General features: G+C 57.0%; 8 protein-coding genes across 8 annotated transcripts; 3 read left to right on the top strand and 5 right to left on the bottom strand.

Moving 5' to 3' along the window:
• Positions 1-1520: 1520 nt before the first annotated feature.
• On the bottom strand, positions 1521-3001 carry VDAG_05242 (uncharacterized protein; the record flags this gene model as incomplete). The annotated part of the gene is made up of 3 exons (XM_009654978.1): positions 1521-2107; positions 2416-2860; positions 2918-3001. 3 exons carry the CDS (start codon positions 2999-3001, stop codon positions 1521-1523), a joined length of 1116 nt encoding a protein of 371 aa, XP_009653273.1.
• Positions 3002-4466: 1465 nt separating this feature from the next.
• On the bottom strand, positions 4467-5192 carry VDAG_05241 (uncharacterized protein; the record flags this gene model as incomplete). Its single annotated transcript, XM_009654977.1, has 2 exons — positions 4467-4782; positions 4858-5192. The coding sequence occupies 2 exons, from the start codon at positions 5190-5192 to the stop codon at positions 4467-4469; spliced, it is 651 nt and encodes a 216-aa protein (XP_009653272.1).
• A 3409-nt stretch (positions 5193-8601) lies between these two features.
• Positions 8602-8943, top strand: VDAG_05240 (uncharacterized protein; the record flags this gene model as incomplete). The annotated part of the gene is made up of 1 exon (XM_009654976.1): positions 8602-8943. The coding sequence occupies one exon, from the start codon at positions 8602-8604 to the stop codon at positions 8941-8943; it is 342 nt and encodes a 113-aa protein (XP_009653271.1).
• A 230-nt stretch (positions 8944-9173) lies between these two features.
• On the bottom strand, positions 9174-11714 carry VDAG_05239 (uncharacterized protein; the record flags this gene model as incomplete). The annotated part of the gene is made up of 4 exons (XM_009654975.1): positions 9174-9212; positions 9272-9622; positions 9713-10258; positions 10494-11714. 4 exons carry the CDS (start codon positions 11712-11714, stop codon positions 9174-9176), a joined length of 2157 nt encoding a protein of 718 aa, XP_009653270.1.
• A 1562-nt stretch (positions 11715-13276) lies between these two features.
• VDAG_05238 (uncharacterized protein) lies at positions 13277-14656 on the top strand (the record flags this gene model as incomplete). Its single annotated transcript, XM_009654974.1, has 1 exon — positions 13277-14656. The coding sequence occupies one exon, from the start codon at positions 13277-13279 to the stop codon at positions 14654-14656; it is 1380 nt and encodes a 459-aa protein (XP_009653269.1).
• A 3089-nt stretch (positions 14657-17745) lies between these two features.
• On the top strand, positions 17746-18783 carry VDAG_05237 (nodulation protein L; the record flags this gene model as incomplete). The annotated part of the gene is made up of 1 exon (XM_009654973.1): positions 17746-18783. One exon carries the CDS (start codon positions 17746-17748, stop codon positions 18781-18783), a length of 1038 nt encoding a protein of 345 aa, XP_009653268.1.
• Positions 18784-19622: 839 nt separating this feature from the next.
• Positions 19623-20843, bottom strand: VDAG_05236 (uncharacterized protein; the record flags this gene model as incomplete). The annotated part of the gene is made up of 1 exon (XM_009654972.1): positions 19623-20843. One exon carries the CDS (start codon positions 20841-20843, stop codon positions 19623-19625), a length of 1221 nt encoding a protein of 406 aa, XP_009653267.1.
• Positions 20844-21465: 622 nt separating this feature from the next.
• Positions 21466-22260, bottom strand: VDAG_05235 (uncharacterized protein; the record flags this gene model as incomplete). The annotated part of the gene is made up of 1 exon (XM_009654971.1): positions 21466-22260. One exon carries the CDS (start codon positions 22258-22260, stop codon positions 21466-21468), a length of 795 nt encoding a protein of 264 aa, XP_009653266.1.
• Positions 22261-24148: the final 1888 nt, after the last annotated feature.

Raw genomic sequence — 24148 nt, 5'->3', positions numbered from 1 at the left:
GAGATGTATCCGGAAGCTTTGTTCCTACGGTGTGGGTGGGCTATTGTTGACCGAATAGACAATGATGGAAGCTGTCTGTCCATTCACGCTATCCAATGAATCCCCCCTCAGACTTGGAGTCAAGGGCACGGTTTCGAAATCCTTCAACAACTGGTACTGGATGTCGTTGTCGCCATGATCCTGTGCTTCATTGAAATCAGCCACAGAACGCGACGAGATCCGTGGGCTACGCTCGGAAGGCCCCGAGTCATCAATGCTCATGCTCATGATCATTCTCATACCATTTGCTGAGGTTTGGGGCCGGTTGCTGTGCCCCGACACTCGGGTATCTGCTACAGTCTCCGGACTTTGGGCGCGTCGGGGATGGCTCTCTGCCTTATCTGGCTCTTGACTATCCATACCTCACAAATTCGTGCTCTTGGGCTGGCTGCGATACCCGACCGGGCTGGTGATGGACCGCGGCGAATTTTCCTTGTCGTAGTCCATTGTATGTGCTACGTCGCTCCTCTGGCCCATTTCTTTCGTTTCAATAGCAGCCGGATCATTCCCTTCTGTGTCTGTGCTTTCTGAAGAGTAGAGGCGTGGCCGCCTGACTTGGTCGCGCGCCGAAGCTGCAAGCGGGGTGGTCTGACGAACGATCGCCTTACCAGTGCCATATTCGTCCGTTGACTCCGGAGACGCGAGATTATTAGAAGGTGGCACTGAGCTCCGCGATGCGGAGTTTCTGTACCGGAGCGGACTCGAGATGAATCGTGGTGATCCCTCATCGATGATGATGTGCGATGGGTTTCGTCGAGGTTGTTGGGTCGAGCATTACTGTTCACTGTGGAATGATCTGGTAGCATTCCGGGTCTCTGTAAATTGTCACGCGGCCGCTTGATATGACGACGTCGTGGTGCGTCTCGAATCTTTATCTCGGGCCACGAAGAGCGCCCGTGTTCGAATGCCCTTTTTGCTGTCAACGGTGGTGGGCAATCAGCCATCTCCACGTCATGAGATGAAGAGCGCGCAGACCTGATTGTTATTTCATCAGAATGAAGGTTGACAGTGGGAGAACGGCTTCCATTGCGATGCTGTGGTCCAGCACTGCGGTGGCGTACGTGACCGTCCAGGCTCACGTGCATCGGCGGCGCGCGCTCATCGACGCCCCATCGCAAGGTGCCGAAGAAAGAGGTGATCAAGTCTTGGAAGACAAAAGACGGTGTCAGATTTTTCCTTGTAGAACCTACCGGCTGGTTGGCAACCCAGAACCCGTCGTGTTGTAGGGCCAACAACGCCACGAGAGACGGCTTGCCGCATCGCCAATTCGCCGGCGTACTCATAGACCGCTGATCAACTGCCATAATGCCGCTCCACTGAGATAGCGAATTCGGTCTACTTTGTTCGATTCTACTATGACGAAAGCCTAATATATCTGCGCGGCGGCAAAGCGCCTGCACAAAGGCATCATCGACGCGCGCCGCGATTGCATTGCTGCCCACATTCGAAAGAGGGGCTTCGCGACTCAATCGAGGAAAGTGTCATAGCGTGGGTAGGATTAAGCCCAGGAAGGCCGCCTCGGCGCACGGTGGACCAGTCAGGCGAGTATAAACACCTTCTTCGCATTCTGAGACTGGCAACCGCGAATCATCCCAGAGCTCGCGAAGCGAACTGTACAGGGTCGGACGCTCAGCTTGAACCTCAGCGAAAAATCGCGGAGGACGGTATGATATGCTGGTTTCGGTGCGATCAGCTAACTCGGTGGCCTTGTCAGTCATGGACAGCGTGAAGATTGTCTTGAGGATTTTAGCGCCGATAGACATATATTTCATGTTTCCATCAAACAGCTCAAAGTTGCAGATGATTCCTCGGACCTTCATTATATTCCCCAGAAGGACATCTCGCTCTGCTGAGTCTGTGACGTGGCGGAACAGCTCGCCGTTGCTCATCTTTCGCTGAATAAAGTCGCGGTCGTCAGTGCTGGCGCATGGTGCTCTGCCTTGGAGAAGCCTGACGGACTGCAGGTCGCGGAGCGGTGGTAGGTGTGTCCCGCCCCCGAGAATCTCTTCCCATACTTGATGCATCCGAATTGAGGTACATCGCCACCATCTCGTCACAACGGGCCGCACTGATCTTCTGCCAGTTACCTAGCTTCAGCTCTGGCCACAGACCCTCGAAGGGAATTAACTTGACCAATGCGTCGACTGTAGCACAGTGTCCAAACAAAGCGGCCAAACATTTGCGTTTTGGCTTGGTCCGAATCTGGGCCTCCCAGGCTTTGCGGAGAAGGGGTTTCCCCTGGTGCCAATACTTCAACACATGCTGGCAAATCTCGCCATCGGTAGGGGGAAGACCCAGGCATGATTGGCTAGCTAGTTTCTCATAATATTGTCGTAGATGGGTAGGATCTGTTACTGGTTAGATTATCGTTCTCACTCGACCAGGGTTTCAGACCGAGATCAAAGCAGTGCAGACGAACGGGCCAGCATTCGTCGTTAGACCATGTGGCTGCGACGTCCAGGAGATGCCCGTTGCCGAAACATTGTATTGAAAAATCGCCACGTAGATGCAGATGCTTCCCGTTGGTAACGGTCTCCCGTAAGGCGGATTCGGACACCTGTAAAGACGCAGTGAGTTGCTCCAGGGCCTCCCCCGCGATGCGGCCCCAAACCTGGAACTCGGCGGCACGCAATCGAACCCTGTCTGCTCCGACGTCGTTGAAATAGTTGACGAGCTTCTGGACATCACGAGGATCTTCAGTCTTTGTCCAATTATGTGGATCCCCTGGTAGTGGACGTTGGACCAGCGACTGGTGCATCCAGACGACGCCAACCACGTATCGGTCAAGAGAATCTGTCATGACGCCTACGATGGGACAACACTGATAAAGTGGACGAGAAAGCCTGATGTGCAAACCAAGCTGTGCTGCAAAACATACCGTATCGACGAACACATGGGTAGAAATGGGCTGCGATGAACGTGCCGTCGTGAGAGAGAGACCCCCGGCCAGCCGTTGGCGCATGCCGCAACAGGATCGTCAATCCGAAGTTTGAACAGTGACATTGCATTTCGCCCCACAAGCGCGATCTGATCGACCGAAACCCACATCAAGCGACCAACTTTCGATACAAATCTTGGTATGGCTCGTGACTGGAACGACGCCAACGGAGGATAAGCGACAGCAAAGCGCCGGTCCCTTGGCCGCGCCTGATGTTGCATTTAGAAGGCTGGTGTCTGCCTCGCAACGTTCACATATAAGCGCACCCGCCATCACTCCCAAAAGCACTTTGATGCGCCAACGCATCTTCGCCAACAAACAATTAGCCTACGCTTACGCTTACGCAAGAAAGGCGTGCATCACGACCAGATACGTGGACTCAACACATCATGGCCCTGGGAAAGATGACAGTTGCGCTCGCTGTTGCCTATGCAATGGCAAAGTTGTAAGTACATTGGCAATCTAGTTACAGCAGCGGCTGATGCACGCTGGTCTGGACAAAGACAAGACTCTGCTGCCGGACCTTGACAGACCATATGAAGAACCGCGGTCACGTCGGTCCAGCCGACGCGAGAGCTATGCTTCCTCGTCGCGGTACTCTGCCCAGGCGCCTACGTCGCGACGACGGGGCCGGTACGACTGAATGAATATCGTGACCCGAGAGAGTGGTGTGGCGATGAATCGGCCGGTCCGTTTGGACGCTTGACGTGCGGATCGAGTAGTGTAGTGTAGAGTGACACGCGGGTAGATTGATCGCTGCGTCGTAGCATGGCACCCCAGGAGGAATGCAATACCTACACAGCGCATTGAAGTTGTCCTCTGATCGTGTGCGTTCATCGTGTGCATTCATCGCGTGAAGTGAAGGTCGCGTCCGGCTGGCAGTACGGTATTTGCTGGCAGGACGTTAGTGAAATACCGTACGGCAAAGATGGCATACGGACGTCGATGGCAGTGGGTAGCGATGATGGCGACGGGTGTGAGAGTCACGAATCCAAGAAGCACGATAGCAATCCACTCAGGCCTGCTCTGCTGGATGACGCGAACTAAGCATGAAAGGACCAAAGTCGAGACAAACAACAGCGTTTTCGCGAGCATTGCCTGAGCGCGCCGAAAGGACGGACATCGAAGTGGGAGGATGGTTAACCCTGAGGTCGTGTGGCAAAGGCCCGGGGTAGCTCAAGCGTCTAACAGCCGACAATGTGAGGACGTCGTCTGCCGTCGTGTCCATCCTGTCCGTGTTGGTACCAACGAGTGCGACTTGGGGGCCACAGGGTGATGCGATGACAGATCGCTGGCCATTGGCTCATCAAAAGTTCATCACTGTCGAATCACAGACCAATCATGGAGCGACCGTCCATCACGACTGCGGGGGTGAAAGGCGAGAAGCTCAATCTCAAATTAGGTTGCCAGCCACGCCCGAACCTGTTTGCCCATACTCAGCCCATCCCCAAGACATCCTTCCACGTCCTCGCTGTCCTGGCCGCAGGGGCTACGGATCACATGAGTTGAATGTCTCCGCGTCAGCCAAGGTCGCGTCCCCAAAGAAATGCTCGACAATGCCCCGCGTGAACAAGCCCATGGACCGCTTCAGTTTCTCCATACTCTCGTCAAACAGTATGGTAATGTCGATCAGGTTCTGCATTGCGCCGTAGGCACGAGGCAGCAGGCTCTGGAAGGCGGACGCAGTCTCATTCATGGTGGCCTCCATGCGGGCCAGAGTCGACACTGTGTCGTTCATAGTAGCCTCCATGCGAACCAGCCGCGTGTCGAAGTCTGCCCATCCTTTGCCGTCTGTCCGACCTTGGCTAGAATCAATTCAGGTTAGTCGGGCAAGCAGGGGGCGATGACAGGGATGGCGACCAGTCGCGGTTGCAACACACCTTCGGTGGGCCCCACACCGGGGGCATGCGCCGCCGTTCCTCGCCATGGCAGCCGACATGGAGAGGGGTGAGGAAGGAGCGACGGCATTGACCGGGGTGGACGGGCATGTTGGCAGGGTGAAGTCCAGGTCGGGCAGGTTGATAGGGGCGGGATGGAACAGGGCGGCTGTTTCTGGGTCCAAATCGAGGAACACATCGTCCTGGCCATGCGAATAGGTAGACGGGAAGGAGTACAGCTTGATGGACTCAGCGAGGAGCGGCCCAAAGAGATCGTCTTCGCGTTGGACGGCCTCTTCGAGACGCATGTATTCCGGCCAGTGGCTCGTCTGGGACATGACGAGGATGTATATCTGGGAGATGTATCCGGTATCCGACTAGTGATCTGGTTCTGGCGGTGATCTGGCATCTAACAGGTGTAGGTAGTTCAGAGGCATACCGCGTGGCGTCTGGCCAGCGCGGACACCTTCGTCTTATACGACCTGCTGGGGTCATAGAACGCAGACTTCGGCGAGACGTCGTCCTGCGGTGTTTGGCGGGGTTGGTGTGTGTCTGGCGGGACGGCGTGTAGTTGGAATGCATGTCCGACCCAACTGGCGCTTATCTGGTGCAGAGGGCCCCGTACCTGGCGCATCCGCCGCGGTGCGCGATTTGACTTTTGACGTCTGATAATTGCCATCTGACAACTGACGTCCGGCAATTGACGTCCGGCCATTAGCGGCCTGCGTCCCGGATCCATGGTGGGACATGCCTCGCCCACAATCAACTCTGGCTTATGACCGACAACGAACATGCAACATGGGACGGCCGCCAGTTGCCCTTGCTATATAGCTCGCAGGGCGACCGTCGCCTGTCGCGGCGGCGGCAAAGGAGGAGACGCTTGCACTTCTCACAACCTGCCACAAGCCGGTGCCACCCACAACCCAGTGCCCAAGACCGAAGGCCCCCCCACACCAAGACGATGAAGTTCCTCCTCCTTTTCCCTCTCGTCCACGCCGGCGTGCTGGCCCTGCACAACGGCCCCTGCATCTGCATGTCGAGTCCCGTCGTCGCCCTCGAGGCCGGTCGGTCGGTGGTGTCTGCTGAGTACGTTGGTTCGTTCGCATGGAGCGGTGCCGAGTGATGCAGCAGCGAATGGTGCAGCAGCGAGTGGCGCAGCAGCGAGTGATGCAGCAGCAAGTGATGCTGTTGGTGTGGCCGTTGGCGCGATGTTGCTGGTGTGCTAGGGTGTGGTGTGTGGTGTGTGGGCTGTTGCTAACTGCGGCTGCTTCTAGTGTGGAGGACGCGCTGGATCGACGGTGCGGGGCCACCCTTCAGTTCGAGAATCCGGACTTCCTCCCCGTCAGCTACGCCTTCGAGGCCATACCCTGCTCGGGTCGCAGGGTCGCCAGCTTCGTGGTGCCGACGGGGGCGCCCAGCGGCGATGCACACATTACATGTTAGGATGGCGCACCTGCATGCCCACCTGGTCACGCCTGGCGATCGCGCCAGACGGACGAGACGGGCGACGAGACGGGCGACCAGGACAGGCGACAAGACAGACATCCACGCTAACACGTTTCTAGGCAATGCGCGGGATTACCGCCAACGTGCTCTCACGCCACGATCACCGGAGGCCGCGGCGACCCCAACCTGCCACTGGCAAATGTCGGCCGGATCGGGTGCGTGTCGGAGTCGGTGGTGACGCGGAGCACGCTGGCGACGATCGTGCGGTCGTCGACGACGTTTGTCTCGACGGTGCCGACGCTGGTGACGCAGACGACGACCGACTTTCGCGTCGCGTCGAGCAGCGCACCCGGCTCAGGCAGCGCGCCAGGCTCAGGCAGCACACCCGGCTCAGGCAGCGCACCCGGCTCAAGCAGCGCAAGGACCACGACGAGCACGGAAGGATCAGCATCCGAGTCAGACGGCGCGCCACCAACGGGGGCGACGCTGTCGGGGTCGGGGTCGCTGGCGTCGGCGACGTCCTCCACAGGGTTGCAGGCATCACCAACAGCGAGCCACACGTCGACCAGAACGGGGCAAGCTTCGGCGGGCGCATCGACGACATCGGTTGGTGCGCCCCTGGACGGGCAGACCACGCCCGGCGCGCAAGCGAGCGTGCCCGCGGCGGCGGACGAGTCGTCGTCGCTCTTCCAGGTCAGCATGGCGTCCGTCGTGCCATCGCCGGGGCTGACTGTGGTCGCCACTGTTGTGTCGACGCTGGTGTCGACCATGACCGTCGTCCAGACCGTGACGGCCAGCTGCTCCGCGAAGGCATGAGTGCGACGCTGGACCTGGTGTCTGTGACGGCAGGCCACTGTCATCGAACTGCCATTGCACCGTCGACAAACTATATGAGTTGTCGAACCGGCGTGGTCGGCTTTCTGTCCTGGCGACTGTAACGTTGTGATTGCATCTGGCGTCTTACGCAGCTATCTCTTGCTTGATCGTATCACTGTCTTTTGCTTCTTGCTGTCTTCTCCTCTTCGCCTTCTTCTGCTGCCCATCTTCCTCGCCCACTTCGCCGTCCTCTCCTGCCCATCTTCCTCTCCTCCTCCTCTTCTTCCTCGCCCTCCTCTTCTTTCCCCTCCGCGCCTTCCCTTCCATGTGGCTCATCTGCCGTCGCTCCGGCCGTCCAACGGCACGCGAGACCCTCGCTGTATCTGTCCGCCAGGCTTCCAACTTCTTCGTTTTGACAGACTTGAGGGAGACGGAGACAATACTCCGGGGGGCGGAACCTCGCAGTTCTTCCCGCCCGGGCCACACGCCCATCGCGACCCGTTGATGGCCATACTGCAGATGCTGCATCGCCTGGACACACGGGTGAAGAGACTGACCGACGCAAACGTCGATCGTCGAGTACGTGTTGTGGCACAGCGACGCAGGTCAGGTGTAAGAAGCTTATGCGGCAATAGGACATTCTGTCGATGGAGGGACCGATGGTGGCGCCGTCCACGCTGGAGGCACTGGACAGTGGCGTGCTGACGCCTCTATCCATGACCTCGCTGGAGTAATTGGCTGTTGGCGTTGCGCGAGGGTGGGTGTGATGCGCTGTGCGTTAGTGTCAGATAGTTTCAATACCCCTCCGGACCTGTTTTCCATGTCATGACGTTGCCGTGTACCATCGTCAGCTGAAGGATGGCTCAGCAAGCTCGTGCCTGGTAATTCCCGGCTTCGCCTGATCGTGCCTGGCTTTGCCTGTGTGCCTGGCTTTGCCTGGTTGTGCCCGGCTCTCGTGCCTGTTCGTGCCTGGCCCGTCCGATTCCCGAGGGCATGGCACGCTAAGTGACACTAGGACAATAGATCGTCTTGGCTGCAGATGAGGTGCAGACGAGGTGGGGGCGGCGTCGACCTGGTATTGGCACGTTGGTCGGTCCTCGATTGCAGCGTCGCATGAACCCTCCACCCCTCACCGTCGCTTACCATCTCCGTGCCCAGCACGCAATCGCCGATGACCCGGACGAGCGCCGGCCGGTCGAGCAGGCAGGCACGCATGCACGCATGCAAGGACGCCACGGCGGCAGGCCCAGCATGCCTGGTGGGTCGATCGCGTAGCCGCCCGGGCCTGGACGGTGACTGTCTATCGCCGGAGCAGGGTGTGCAGGCCAGCGTGCGGCGTGCGGCGTGCGATGTGCGGGGGCCGCGGCGGGTTGGCCATGGCTATAAAGCAGGCGGCATCAAGCGGCGGCATCAAGCGGGCGGCGTCCACAGCTGGCTTCGGCATCTTCGCCTTCTCGTTCTCGCAGCCTTTCATCTCATCCTGCCATGGACGACCCGCGTGTCCGAGATTTGTCCACGGGCGTGCCTCCGTTCCCGGGCGCGCCTCTGTCCCCAGGCGTGCGCCTGTCCCTACGCCGGTGGGACGAGCCGCACCCGCTGTATAGGCCGGACTACCACTATCTGTGCGAAAACCTGCGCGGCGTCATCACGTACTGGCAGCAAGAGTACGAAGACTTGCGCTTGGCGTCCACAGCGTACATCGACGGCCTCCAGGAGGAGATCCGCCGCTTGGCTTCCGAGCTGGCTGCCGCGAAGAAGCGCGACCAGGAGGAGGTCCGTCCGTCCGTCGTCTCGTGTGGCCGCATGCTGACCGAAGCAGGCGCGTGAACCAGCAGCACCTACGACACCGAAGGCAATGTGTGCTTTTCCGTGGGAGACGTAAGGGTTGTGTCTGAATTGGTAGATTGATAATGGACTTGTCATTGCAAATGCATCGCCCACTCCTGTAACATGGCCACTATTGAATTTCGCCCCCGCCCTGACAAAAGGCGACTGGCATCCCGCAAGGCGGTGCTTTACACAGCTGTGTCTAAATTAGTGTGTCTAAATTGGTGTGTCTAAATTGGATGACATGCAAATGCATCGCCGACGCTGTGCTGTATTTAGAAGTGAGATTTATTAGCAATTTTTGCATTTGCCAACGGCTGCTAGTAACCAGGCCGCAACCGTTGCTGGTAGCTAGGCACTGGTCCGGGATGACCGGGCCCTCGGCGCGGATGCTTGGAGCGCCTGCTGGTAGCCCCGGCCGAGCAGCGCCGGTAACCTCGACCAAGGTCATACGTGCAATGCCGGGGTTTCTGGTAGCTGGGCGCGTGCCCAACTTTGCGCCAACAGCTGCCGGTAATAGGCCATTTTGCTGGTAGCCAACGGCGCGCCCGCTCGGGCTCCTGGTAACGGGGCGCGTGCCGCCGAGGAGCTGCCAGCAGCACTGTCCAGCCCGCTTGCGAACCTGCCATCGGAGCTGGACGCCAAGCTTGGCGCTGCTGGTAAGCAGCGATGGCCGCTCCTGGGAGCCGGACATCTCAGTTCATCTCAGCTTCAATTTCCTCTCCTCCTTCTTTATCACTGTCTACCTGCGGCGACCATGTGTTTCTACGATCAAGACGTCTGGACGTGTCGCCACTGGCAGTGGCGGCAGCGTCTCCAACCTTGCGCGCAGGCACAACACCAACGCCGACCTTGCCGTCTCAAATTGATTCTGACCGCACGGTTTCACCAGGCGCCGTGCCCAGTATGCCACGCCGTCCACAAACACGCGCATCTGCTTCGCGCGACAGAATCGTACATCCATCGACGCCGTGGTCGACCGGCAACCCTTGCCCGAGCCCGCTGGCAAGCAGACCAACTTCGCTCCATCATCGACCAGCTCGAACAACGCATCTCGAGTGAGAGCCTCATCGTGCTGTCTGACGGACTGAATGCCAACAGACCAAATCTGGCTGCCGCAGGCCTTCGAACGGCTGCTCAGCGCCACGCACCCGCCCGAGCACGCCCATCGGGCGGTCTTCCCTGGATTCAGCATGGCACCTTTGGTGGCCGCACTGGCCGGCTTCCTCCTTCCAATCGGTCTCCTGACCAGTCTTCCGATCAGTCTTCCGACCGGTCTCCTTCTCTTGGTCTGCCCTCGATCGACCAGCATAACCTTCGTGGCCAGAGTCGGGGCGATGCGGGGACCGTGACAGATGCCAGCTTCATATATCGTCCTCCCCAGGCCCGCTTCGTCTGCATCCAATGCGGGAAGGAATTCAATCGACGGTGTGTCGGGGAGAAGCATGTGGCCAATCGCCACGATACGATCCCACCTAGAGAGGCAATCCGGGAGACAGATGGAGTGATTCTGGTATCTGCAGCTGGGTAGGCGCCTCCCCCTCACCTACCGTCGGCGCCTCGTCGTTGGAGGGTTCCAGATATTGCACCGGAGCAGAGAGAGACATCGCGGAGCCTCTAGGCACTATCTTGAGATCAAAATACTTGTTCACCTTGCTTTCCACCACTCTCCGTGTCCATAGTCCTTTGCTCTTCTTTCTGCAGGTCAGATGAACAGTCCATTCGGGCGCCTCGGCTAGAAAATACTGCTGGGCATGGGTGCGCTGCCACTGGGGAACCTCGATGCAATGGCCATAGATAAGTCGGAAGAAATCTAGTAGACGTGGTCCTCTCTCGAGCGTTTTTTTCATGTGTCGCATGGTGCTTATGCAACGTGTGCCGTCCAAAATCCACTTTGTCATAGTCGTCGTCAAGGTCGCCTTGTGAGCTAGAAGAGACACAGCGACCTTCAGATACACCGGCGAAGGTTGCGTTCTAGGTGATAGAGCATAGGCCAAAGCAGTGTGGCCGCTTTCATCGGGTGTATCAACGAGGACGCCTGGCAGGGCCAGGAGAAAGTCGACGGCCGTGGGATGGTTCCGAACCAGATGCGTCAAGAGAGGGGCTCCGGAAGAACGAACGATCGCGTTTGGGTTCGCTCCACGTCCCAAGAGCTTGCTGACCAGGATCTTTTTGGTATGCGAAGTCTGGCCTTTCGTTTGAAAGCAGGGCATTGGTATAGTAACCCGAAGAGCTGGGTCGTAAGCGAAAGGCACGTCAGATAACTCGAGCGCGTCGAGGATGTGAAGAGCAGCGGTGAACCGGCCGGCATGGCAGGCGTACTCCAGAATAGACACTTGTATGCCGCCATGTGGCACCTCCTGCATGAGGTCGGCACCACAGAGGATCAGCTCAGATATCATCTCGTCATCGGCGAACGGCGAGCGTATGGCGTACGACAACGGCGTGTAGCCGCAGCTGTCTCTGAAGTCGACGTGAGTGCCATGCTGGCCAATCAAAAGGGCAGCCACCTTCTGTAGGCCCATGGCCGCCGAAATATGGAGGGGGTTGATGTCGGTCAGATGCGGCGAAGAGCCGTGGGTGCCGGAAACGAGGTTCAGGATGCGAGACGTCAGCATATGGTGTGGATGAAAACCATGCTGCAGCAAGTGGAGAACCACGGTATCTCGACCCTCTTCGACGAGAAGTTCGAGGCAAGAGATTGCAGCAGATTCAGGATACATGTCCCTCAGTTGAGATTTCGCCGAGAAAAAGCGATCCCGGTAGACCATTTGCGGTAGGCGTAGGTGTTCGAATTCCTCGAGGAAATCTCATGTTGCTTTCGTAAATCCGCGCCTGCCACGATAGCCTTGTTCAGGACCGAAATGGCGACATCGTCTTCTTGGCAACGCGCTGCCCAGATGGTGGACGAGGCACGCGAGTATCGAACGTCGTATGCCTATAAAAAGGGGGTATAGGCATCTAGCAGCTGCTTGCAGCTTCGTAGGAGCGCCGACGTGGACGTTGGGCCACAGCGGCTGATGATTCCGTTGAGGAGCTCGGGAGGGAGGCGACATAAAGACCCGTGTTGGACGACGGTGCCGTCAGAAGTGAGCTTGCGGGAGCCATTGGGTGTCATGCTGGTCATAGCGGATGCCATGTGTGTCATCTTCGCCATGAATGGTATGGTCAGCGGTGTGCTAGTGGGTGAAGACCGTGTGGGCGAAGAAGAGCTCTAGAGGGAAGAATAGGTAGGGGAACCATCCTGGTAACAGGCATGCACTGCAAAAGGATACCAAGTCCTTTCATATACATACATGTGCCACTTGGCCTCCGGACCGGCCGGCAGCCACGGCTGGCAGCCTCACATGGTGGCACAGCTGGAAATTATGGCCAGGCCTAGATGCGTCGCGACTTGATTCGAGAGACGGCTACGTCCCCGATGGATCGTCCAACGTGCGCCGTAGGACGGTAGCGGCCCTAATTGGCTGAGTGTGGAGGGCTATGGGAGGTAACGGGGGGGGTGGAAGGGTGACAAGTGGAAAAGTCAGGAAAAGGGGGGATGTATGGGGATAGTGATGCCGCTTCCTTGACGCCGCTTCCATGACGCCGCTTCTGTGAAGCCGCTTCTGCTTCCGCCTAGGCCAACGAGCCACAAGGAATAGACGACAAACTCGATCATGCCCTTTGGCCTGTCGTGCGGGACTGGTGTGATCCGTCCGAGTCGGCCTCGCCACTTCTGCCTTGACCTGTGCTGGCGCCGAGCCTCTGCCGCCTTCCTCTGCGTTCCGACGATGCTCCTTGCCGATATACGTCACAACATGGCCACATCGCACCAACCCTCGAATCATCATCCAGGTCGCGGCCTGGCTACTCCGCACGAGTGCCTTGGGAGATGCCGTGCTTGCGTCTCGTGCTCCTCGAGAGATGCCGTGCTGACGTCTCGTGCTCCTTGACCCCAGCCCTCGCTCTGCGCCATGCCAGACGATCCCTCACGCAGGTGGCCAGCACGCCATGGTCTATAGGGTCTGGACTACACGCCGTCTACACGTCCCTTGTTACACGTTCCTTGTTTTTCCACATCGATGCGCATGCCTTGGTTGTGTTGAGGGACTACGCGAGACTATGCGCGACTATATGGCCAGTGGCAAGCAAACAGTATAAATTGGGACTCGTTCCACCCGGTTTGCCGTCTTCATCGCGCCCGTCATCTCTACTTACCTACATATCTATACAAAAGTCCCTCAGTTATACCCTGCACAAAGGCCTCGCAACATCTCTTCCCTCTTTCAACCACCCCTTGCTTTGTGGTGGCTCAGGTCCGTCCATATCATTTCTCTAGTCCTTCTACCACATGGCTACTCTACCGCCGACTCTCCACCCTGCCTCCCTGGATATGGGCGTGCCCGCCGGTCCGCTGGGAGAATGTACGGCCGAAGCAAAACGATTTGCCGCGGCAGCCTTGATTCAGATGCACGATGCTGGAGACGCTGGGAACGCTGGGAACGCCGCCGAACCTCCTCAAGAATATCTTTCGCCAAGCATCATCCTGGACAACGAGACGCAAGACTCGCAGGCATGTTATGAGGGGGATACGATATTGTCTGCGGCCCAGGCGTTGCATGACGCATCGTGGGCCAGCCTCACCACACATGAGACTCCTTTCGGCCTGACGGACTCCATGCAATGCGGTGCTTGCAGCGATGCGGCATTCGCTGCGGCATACGCTGTCAGCGGCATTTGCCTGTGCAGCAGCGATGGATACGACGCGCCAGTATTACAGCAGCGCAGCTGGGACATCGTGGACACTACGCAGCTGGACTGTTCGACACCACCAAGCACAGAACTCACTCCGCCTGATGTCTGCCTTGCCGAAAGGACTCTGGATCTGGACATGGAGCCCTTGGACGCAGCGTCCCTAGAGGATGCGTTTGACGAGCTTGACGCAAGGCGACGCGCTGAGCAGGCCTCGGGCTCGTCTGTCTCGCCAACATCACTAGTCAGCACGCCGGCGACGTCAGCCGATCGAGGTCTGCTCTGTAACGGTTGTGCCGCCCCTCTATCCAACGATGGCCGCGCATCATTGTCGTTGCCGTCATCTCTGCGGCGGCGGCCGCCGTCCCCACCACCGCCCCTAGCGACTCAAGCAAGGCGACCACTACGGAGCCATGGAAGGCCCCGTGAGGCGCGGCAACACGACCCGCCCGCAGCGGCGAGTCAGTGCGTGGGACAAAAGATGGGAGGGAAGCCGCAACCAAAGACGCAGCAAAGGAAACCGGGCAGGGGGTCAGTTCAAGAACGGCAGGGAGCATGCAAAAAACGACGACGCTCGTCGAACCGACAACGCACGCCACAGCAGCGCAGAGCCGGTGAAGAGTTTTTCCTGGCATCGGCAGCTGCCTTCCAAAGGAACAGCAAGAAGCTCGTGTTCACACCTCAGCGAAGAAGTCATGTCTGGGTGTCCGACGCCGGCCTGGAAAGGGTCGAGCTTGAACCCGGAAGTATCACGGAGACACCGTGCTGGATGGACGTCCGCCCGGGCGGCGCCGCCAGCTATGCTGTCCGGCTGTCTTGGCACGCAGATCGAGAGGTTTTCTGCGGCCGGGACGAGATTCGCGGAAAGAGGCTGGCGATCAGTCGCGAGATGGCACACGACCTGCTGCTCGCCGTTGGGGAAAGTCATCCGTTTGATTATGAGGCTATCGAGCTGTTGAGTGGAAGCCTGACGGAGTAACGGATCATACGGGCCTGGGCACCCGCCAGCAATCTCTTGCAGTCCCGTGCGGACGCTGAACTTGGTATTCGGCTAAGCTTGATATTCGGCTTAGCTTAGTATTCGGCTAAGTTTGGTATTGGGCTGAACTCTGTATTTCTGGGCGAAGGTCACCAGAAGTGCGCGTTATCTGGTGAAGCGTCACAGGGCAGAGACGTATAGCTCTGTATGGACGACGACCACAATACTCGCTGTATTTCCTTGCGCATTCTTCGTCATCTTCGTCGTCTGACATGTATGCAATACCTGTTCGTTGTTCGCATGCTGCTGAGTGTCCGGGATGGTCCTGACTTCATGTTGGCGCGTAAGCAGTTGAACTGATATCCACATCCATCAAAAAAAAACACTCTCTCCTTCACAGGGATCATCAATTTGCTGGACAGAAGCTACCAAGGAGCAGCACCCATTGAGTCTGTGCCGAGTCTGTGCCGTGGGTTCCTTTGCATGCTCGTTTCTCTGCAGCTGGCTGGCATGTTAATATGCCCCGATGGGGAACGGCCACAGGACGGCAAGACAACGACAAACAACCAGGATGGTCACGGTAGGCAGCATCGTTAGACAACTGCATCAAGGAGAGATGCCAAATGAAGCTTCTTGCGCTATGACTACTGACCCTCTCGCCATACTATGTCGACTCCTCGCTCTCCACATCCTTCGACATGACCTCACCGCCGGGGTGATCTGTGCCCCCACCAGAACTATACCTCGAGAACGTATACCAGCCTTCGTCAACCCGGTCGTGTTGCTCTATACATTCGGTCAACCACTGACAACTGACTATCCAGAGAGGTTCCCGATCGGGCCGCAGAGCATGCCTGACGACCCGCTCGACGAGAGGGCCAGACCGATCGAGTTCTTTCTCTGTGATGCAGAAGTGCGTCAAGATATTTGGCCGTATATCAGTCCTGTGAGTACCGCCTAGCCTGACAATGGCGTTGCGCACGCTGTCGTAGCTCTCACTGCCTTTGGGCAAAGGGAAGCTGCTCGTGAACGCGATGACGCAGCCTGTGAGCGGAGCATATTTTGGATTCCGCCGCGTACTCAAAAGATAATGTGACACGGGCAGAAACTTGCCTTGGTCGTATGATCCTTGGAGCCATTCAAAAGGAACGATAGCCGCCCGCAGCTGCATGGCTCGGAAGGCATCCTCGTGCAAATATCGAATGCGGTGGTTCGTAGAACACAAGAGATGCGTCGTTTCGTGAACCTGCTCATGGTAGCTCCCGCCGAGCCTATAAATCCAGGTCTTGACCTTCTCCAGAGAGATCTCATTAGGCAGTGGGCAGCTCACGGCGATATTCAGTGCCGGAAACATGTTTAATTGGTGCGGGAATGTTAGTAGGCCATGGTCTGGCAGTCGGGCAGTCTTCAGCTGGCAGGCTGGCAGTCAGGCCGTCTTTGACGCGCATTCGCGACAAACCCTCATCTTGTAGACAGATCGCTGTGCAGAAGCAGACATTCTCTTGGCCCTTATGTTCGCCGCAAACCCATCACGCAGAAGTGTGTTTCGACCATGGCCTCTAAACGACGAGCAGGAAGTCAGTCGTCATCTTCCAAGATGAATCTAGCGGCTTGCGCACGCGGACGAATGGTGAAACGCCGAAGGCGAATTGAGCGATTAGACCCGGCCCGCCGAGCGGACAAAAGCAGGCATTGGCCGACCGGGCAGCGACAGTGAGCGCACAGACCACGTGCTGTCTGATTCGACTTCAGATCGGAAGCGCGGTGGACGGCATTGTTCGTAATTTGCTTGTCAAAGTTAGGCTTGTACTGTCATGCATTTATTTTTCTGCTCTTTGAGGTGTGTGGTGAGGCGCGGACGGTATGTGCCTTGCAGTCAACAGCCGGTCAGAAGCACACAGACATTCGTAGCGCAGAGCAGGACCGTCCACGCGTCATGAGTGCCCCCCTTCCGCTTGTCGTCCACGAGGCGAGAGGCCAATGCTTCAGAGGTCCGGTCAAGGTCATGATTGCCTGTCCACTTCCGCAACAGGTGAGCATGCAACTCACAAAGCTTTGGATTCAGTCGCTTGGCGGGACCTATCAAAAGCATGTCGGCTCGACAACGACGCACGTTTGCATTGAGCCGAGCCAGTACTATTCCTCGAGCCACGATGTCAGAACGGCAAGGGCGAGGAACATCGTTCTTGTCACTCTGGGCTGGCTAGAAGATTCTTACGCCCTGGGCAGGTTCGTGGATAGTTGCGACTACGACCTTGCTGCATTGTGTGCACACGCCGCTCCGTTGCGGGGGTGCGTGATTGCTTTCACATCCAGCTATCCGCGATCTCGTGGCGTTCCTGGTTTCAAGCTTGTCGAAGAGAATATCGTCAATCTGGGGGGAATTTGCGATCAGGCTAGCGAGCCTATCCACACCCTGACACACCTTTGCGCGACCGAGGAGGAGATTCGTCATCAAGGCATTTACGTGAGAAATGTCCTCGATCGGGCGAAAAGCGATGAGGACAAGGCCTTCCATCTCGTCAACCACCAGTGGCTTGTGGAATGCCTGAGGCAGGGAAGAAGGGTAGAAGAGGACCTTGATGTCCTGTCGCTGACCTGGTGATGAACATGGTGACTCGCGAAGTAGACGCGGAGAGGGCAAAGTGGAGGGAAAAGCAGGAAGACGGGACGTAGAGACAGGGCGAGCTGAGGATGACTGAGTATAGGGACATCACAGCCGAGAACAAGAAAAAAAGACAAGAGGAAAAGAAAAGTCAGGACTATGGAGGCCTATGGTCAAGCTGACCAAGCGCCATGCGCCTCTGTGGGTGCCACTGCTGTGTGTGAACCTACTGAAGGTCTAGTCCTCGAGATAGGGGCGACCAGATTCACATGCAACCAAAAGTGCTGGTACGTCAGGTCAGCTTCAGAGCAGGATCACGAATATCTCTCTATAAAAGGCGGCTGTCCGCAGCGTACACCAGCTTCCGAACAGAACTTGATTTTCTAACTTCATACCCTCGCCAACCAACCTCTGTGATTTCGATATGCCGCCCGACCTACCAAGCTTTCCCATGTCCGGTTCGATCAATCCAGCTTTGACGACGATGAGCCACGAGCATGGCTCGCAACCCAGCCCGGCTCAAGCAAGCTCGTCGACCGAGAGGGCAAAGAACATAGAGGCAGGCAAAGAATACCAAGACGTCTCAACAGCGCCAGAAAGTACACAGACCGCGCCTGACATAGCATTCCAATCCGCCTTCACATGCAGGATATCTCTCCCAGCCCAGAATGCGAGGAGACACCCTCATGTCTTTCAATCGAGCACTATCCAACAACCACTGGCCTGTCCGGATTCCTGGCCAAGCGAAAGGGACCTACGGGAGATCGGCATCGAAGACGAAGAGATAAACGGAGACTGGATCGGTCATGACTTTCCGCTCCCCACGGCCACTCTTCCTTACGCAGGGGAAAGTGTCTACTGCGAAGGAGAGCAGAAGCTTATTGACGACTGCACCCGCTGCACACTCGCCTGCCAGAAATTTAATAGCGTTATGGAGTGCGTATCCGGCGTAGTACCCACCACGCTGGTGCAACCGATACAGCAGTTCCTGTATGGCCAGATCATCTTTCCATCATCCGGGGGGCTCTCGAACGCAACGAATCGGGATGCTCGACATCGTGTACCAAGCTTCACAGTCGAGGCCCCATTCCATTGCAGGTACGGATATAACATCACGATTGGAGAACATGTCACAATCGGACAGCGATGTTACTTTGACGATGGCGCACGAGTAACGATCGGCGCGAATTCCACAATTGCACATGGCGTCCAAATCATCACAACAGATGACCCTGGCCAGTGTGATAGACGTCTAGGTGTTCACAGGCTGGCGAAGAGCAGGCCCGTCATAATCGAATCGTCCTGCTCCATCGGGGCCGGGGTGCTCATCTGCCCCGGTGTGCGCATCGGTGCAGGAAGCATCGTTCTACCTGGGACCATTGTCACATCGGTAGTGTCTCTCCTCGAAGAAATAAGGTCTCTCATTGACTGTCTACAGGACATCGCGCCTGCAGCTTTGGCTTTCGGAAATCCCCAGCAGTCTGCCGGTGTGCCCCCGCAGGTACCAGAAGCGCCCTGCTAAAGCGGGTGGGTGAAAGCTCTCCCGCCAGTGGCGCTTAGAAAATGCCCATCACTGGGTGAAGAAGTCTTCGGGGATAGGAATCGGGTGCGTAAAGTGAGGATGATGAGTATTCCGCTACTGCTGCTGCTGCTGCTGCTGATAGTAGCCATCATGGACGCGGGATATCAGTCAAGCCCTAGAGGCGAAGACAAGCACTGTAGTCTCTAATTATGAAGGAGCTCACGTCGAGGCCGGCACCTCCCGTCCGCAAGATCAACGAGACATTCATGTTTGCCAAGACTCTTTGCGGAAAGGAAAGGCGACGTCGCCGGGGAGAAGCATTTCAATCAATACACTGGAGTTGTCACTGCTAGCCATGTACGTTGTAGACCGCTTCCACGCGGTCCTTGCTCGTCAAGTCGATCAAAGGAAACGACAATTTCCGACGAACTGCGTAGCGCTCCGTACGCTCAGTTTCGCCATGGTCTTCATGGATGGGAGCCAGAGCATCTTCACTTCGTCCACGGATATGTCCGCCTTGACTCCGGCCCGGACATCACTCCATTTGATCCACATGAGGTCAAATTACTGGCGCGGTTTCATGATTGAGCACCGTCACGTCAAAGGAAGCTGCATATGCGGCGATGGCCATATCCAGCTGGAGTATTATGGCGTAATTGCATACCAATATATGTACATCATGCGCATCCTCACAATGGTCTGGTACGTTGCCAGGATCAGGTGAAAGCACCGTACGCAACCCGTCATCGACAGATTGATACTCAAGGAAGGCAAACAGACGAGCGGTAGTCAAATGTTGCCTTATGCTTCAGCTGATGAGGTAATTGAGGAGTACGCCATCAGCTAATCTTTTCTCTAGAATCACAACTCGGGTTGTCTGTGTCTTCGCCCTCGTCTTCATCCTCGTCCTTTTTCTCGTCTTCATCCTCGTCTTCGCTCTCGTCTTCGCTCTCGTCTTCGTCCTCCTCTTCGCTCTCGTCTTCAGCCAGTCTGTCGTGTATGTACGGACCAACGTCTACTAGAGACCCCTGTTGCGAGCAGGCGTCTAGCCAATCATGGTTGACAAAGGAGACGTTGGGGAACCGCGAGAAGACAGCTTGTGGGAGCTTGTTGTAAATCGCTGGTGAGGCCACAAGATGAGTAGTATCCGCCGAAATACTAGGTAATAATACCCCTCCAAGATGACCAACTTCTTCCACGAGCTGCGCCTGGGTCAGATAGGGGGACTTGTCGGCTATGACAATGCCACAGTTATACAAAGGCCTTCTGGGGTCGAATCGAGTAGCAGTCGTTTCTTCCTCACTCTCCTCACTCTCTTCCTCAACTTCTGCCTCACTCTTGCCTTCCATCTCTTTTTCGACCTCTTTCATCAAGAGAATGTCGAAACTACCGAGTAAGACAGCGATATGACCACAGTATTCCATACGCTGTGCCTCACTCTCGCTCTCTCTCTCTTGCTCGACCGCTGTCAGCAAGAGAGAGCGGAACATACCAAATAATGCAGCGATAGTATCACTGTATTCCACACGCTGTGCCTCACTCTCTTCTTCACTTTCGTCCTCACCTTCCTGACTCCCTTCCTCACTCTCTTCGTCACTCTCGTCCTCACTCTCTTCCTCTTCTTCACTCTCTCCTCTACTCTCTTGTTCACTCTCTTCTTCACTTTCTTCTTCACTTTGTTCTGCACTCTCTTCTTCACTCTCTTCTTCACTCTCTTCTTCGCTCTCTTCTTCACCATCTTCTTTACTCTCTTCATCTTCCTCACACAGGACCCATCGTTCTTGAGAAAGGTGATATTCAAGGGGGTCCAGAAAATAGCCCGCCTGATATGAATCCTCAAGCCAGTCGAAGGAGACAACAGACCCTCCCTGCTGTTCTATCTCGAGGCTGGTATGATAAAGATCTCGATATAGATCCTTAGAGATGCACAAGACGGTAGCCGTCGCGAAGTCCCGTTTGTGGAACGTCCCACCTAAGCTTCGGATCACCCGTTTGACATCCTTGAGCGTCATTTCAGCGGGTAAGGGGTAGCTGATTGCAACGTTGAAGGTCTGCGTCATGGTGATATGGTGTGCTGTACGGGGCTGGATACGGTGTGGTTGCGTCGATCGCGTCTGAACGTGTGCCAGTTGTGTCTCAAGTGAGCCGTGCCCCGTCTCTTATACTGGTCTGCCACCAAATAGGTGTGGATGCGTCATCTGGCCTGATCTACATGTCTGATTTCGCATGAAGAGCTCAGGGTTTGATGATTCATTTCTAAGAGGTCAATTCTCGGATTCCAGGTACGCGCCTGCTCGCTAGTCAGGGGACTTTGTCCTGTGTGTCCTCACAATCAACTTTGAATTCGAAGTAGCCTCTGTCACGTGGTGTTATGTTGTCGGAAGCGAACATTGGACACCGACAAATGGCAGTCGCGCGACCAGCATTCCATTCTGGCACTGAGGTGGGGCCGTCAGCCAGCTGGGATCGTCATCACTTGTGATCGGCCAACACACGGTGTCACCATCATTGGTCATTGGTGTTTCATACAACTACGGGGGAGTGGTGGAGTATTGCCACATCAGACTGTATTGGGAATCATAGTGTACATACGCCATAGAACTCCAAAAACTCCTCGTGGTCAAGTGGCTCACCACTGAAACGTACAGATACAACAAGCGCCAAGCTTGCGCAAGAGGGAAGTTACACCTGAAAGCAGCGGTTCGCCAACGAAAGCAGGGCTTGTTTCCGACGTGATGACTCGGTCCCGTGTGCTGCCGTCTCGGCGGCTTGAGCGTAAGACATGCCCATGGCAGGGAAGATCTCAGCCTGCTGCTCACATGTCGTGCCTAGCATGTCGCCTTCCAGAAACATAGATGGGAACACTGTGTCTCCCATGTTGACAAAGTCGTAGTCGTTGAACATGGGAGCAGTCTCATCTGTGTCCTTCCCGCTGCTACCACTGGACAATGGGCCACTGGACAACGGGCCACTGGACGACGAGCTGCTTGCCAACATGGTGGCCAGCGGCGCCTGAGGCGACACAGACAGCTCTCCGTCCAGGCTCGAATAGGACTCCGCACCGTCGCTCGAGCTGCCCGAGAGACAGGTAAAGTAGGACGACGGGGGGGATCCAACTGCCGTGACGACCAAGTCAGCCGCGTTGGCTGCGTCGCCCGCGTCAGTCGAACCGGTCAAGTCAGCCGAAGCGGCCACCGCAGGCGGGCTGCTAGGTGCTGGCGTTATGGCGTCCCTGGCCGCGACCGTCTCAAAGTTGTCGGGCCCCAAGATGGTCTTTTGCGGGACAGGAGACGCCGTCAAGCTTCGGATGAGACCATGCTGAGACTCGTAGGCCTCCAGGTGGCCATCGTGGCCGATTACCAGCACGGCCACTTTGGCTTTGTAGTAGCGGTAGAAGGTGTCCGACTTTTTGAAGATGCCGGTCTTTCGGTTTTCGAACCCTTTGCGAAAGTCTTTGTTGCTCTTCCCGCGCGTCATGGTGGAAGAACTGGCCTCGTACGGAGACAATCCACCGGGGTGACGCTCAGTGGTGGACAATCAATAACAGAACCCGGCTTGAAAGAACCCTGATTGCTGCGAGCCGCTTCTGCGTTTTGGTTTCTTTGGACTTTTGCCTTTGGCCTTTTCCCTTGTGACACAGGGACGAAGGGAACGAGGGAGGGTCGTTGAATTTATGCCGCCTGCGGTAATCCCGTCGGCAGCATTGCAAGTGTTCAGGGGTCCTACGCTGTGTGGTTCTATTTTCGTGGAGCCTCCTCGACTTGGGGCGACTGTATAGGCCCGGCGTCTAGAAAGCAACGCCGTCGCACGGCCCGGTTGGTGTTCAGGTCCGGCCTCCGTCTTTTGCAATCTCACATCCAGCCGCCGAAGCAGGTCCGCCGAAACAGGCGAGTGGGGCTACGGGCGCGGCAACACGGCGTTTCGCATGGGGGACCGGCGCACGGGACTGGTCAGGCGGACGTCCAGGCCACCGCCCGTCGTTGCCGCCCGTTTATTTTGAGCAGGCGCTGGTAGCCTCCAATCTTGATGCCATTTTCGACATTATAGGTAACGGCCAGCGCTTGCGATCGGCGCTTATCCATCGGAACGGCGTACGCGCCATGTCACAGAGGGCGCCTGGGTGAGCCGTCTTGGATCTCATCTTGACATCAATTGCGGGTTTGATCCGTGCTGTCACGGGCCCTGGCGTCGCTTCAATTGCTTTGTCAACTTTGGCATCTCTCCCACCTAGCACACCACCAAGCACGCATCAAGCGCCCCATAGGCTCTGATGTAGCCCCTTAAACCTGGATCATGCCCGGGCGGCGACCAGGCATCATTCGGGCGTTCCTCAATCTGCCCATCTGCCCGTGTGCCCTTTGCCACTTCCGCTCCTCGCCCCTACAACACTGCCGACTGCGACAATGGAGGCTTTGCACTACTACATGCTCTCTTTCTACATCCTCATAGTTGCACGCCTCGTAGCCCGCCCTCTGCGGCAGGCCTTTTCCTACGTACGCGTGCTTTACGCCCAGCATCTGGCCTATCCATTGCTCGTCCGCCGGCAGCACTGGACGGGCGCCACCCGATGGGAGGCTCTGGCCGTCCTCTCGTACGCTGGCGTAAACATCGCCCTTCTGCTATACCCTTTCAGTGCCCTGCCCACGCTGAGAGAGGTGGAGAGACGAGCAGGCGTGGCTGCATTCGTCAATCTGGTCCCCCTCTCCATCGTCATTCGAACGAACGTTCTCACCTCCCTGTGCAACGTACCTCTCGGTACCGTCAACCTCGTTCATCACTGGATCGGCAGGGTCGCCATCGCCCAAGCGTTGATCCACGCTTTCATGGTCCTGGCTCTGCGGCCGAGGCCTGGTGCCGTTGTCGCGTCGGGATACATCGTAAGTGGCACTTGTCGCTCGCCGAAAGGCGCTGTACAGAGTAAAGACTAAGATCTTGCCAGGGACTCAGCACGCTGATGCTCATTCTGCCGTTGTCTGTGAGTGTAGCACGTCGGCGTCTTGGCCGCTACTTCTTCGTCACCCACCTCGTCCTGGCAGTCTCGGCATTGGCCGGCCTGGTATGGCATGCTTACCTTCTGCCCGTGCTCGTAAGCCGTGCGCTCATTACGGTGGGATGTTCTTGCTGGATTGTTGCGGCTTGCGTTCGCGCCGTCTGGTGGTATCGACAGGTCACCGTCCGCGTGCTCCGACTGGAACTCGATGACGACGCCGCCCTCGTGACCGTGCACGCGGACGCGCCCATCCGGGCCTCGGCCGACGATCATTTCAATATCTACTTTCCGGCCTCTTTCCCACGCTCGCTCGTGCCGGGCGTCCATGGCCACGCGATGAAGCCCTTGTGGTTCAAGCCCGGCGATCTGGCCTCG

The sequence above is a fragment of the Verticillium dahliae genome, genomic scaffold (genome assembly GCF_000150675.1).
Source record: "Verticillium dahliae VdLs.17 supercont1.9 genomic scaffold, whole genome shotgun sequence".
Classification (NCBI taxonomy): Eukaryota; Fungi; Ascomycota; class Sordariomycetes; order Glomerellales; family Plectosphaerellaceae; genus Verticillium; species Verticillium dahliae.
This window is presented reverse-complemented; position numbering and strand designations above follow the sequence as displayed.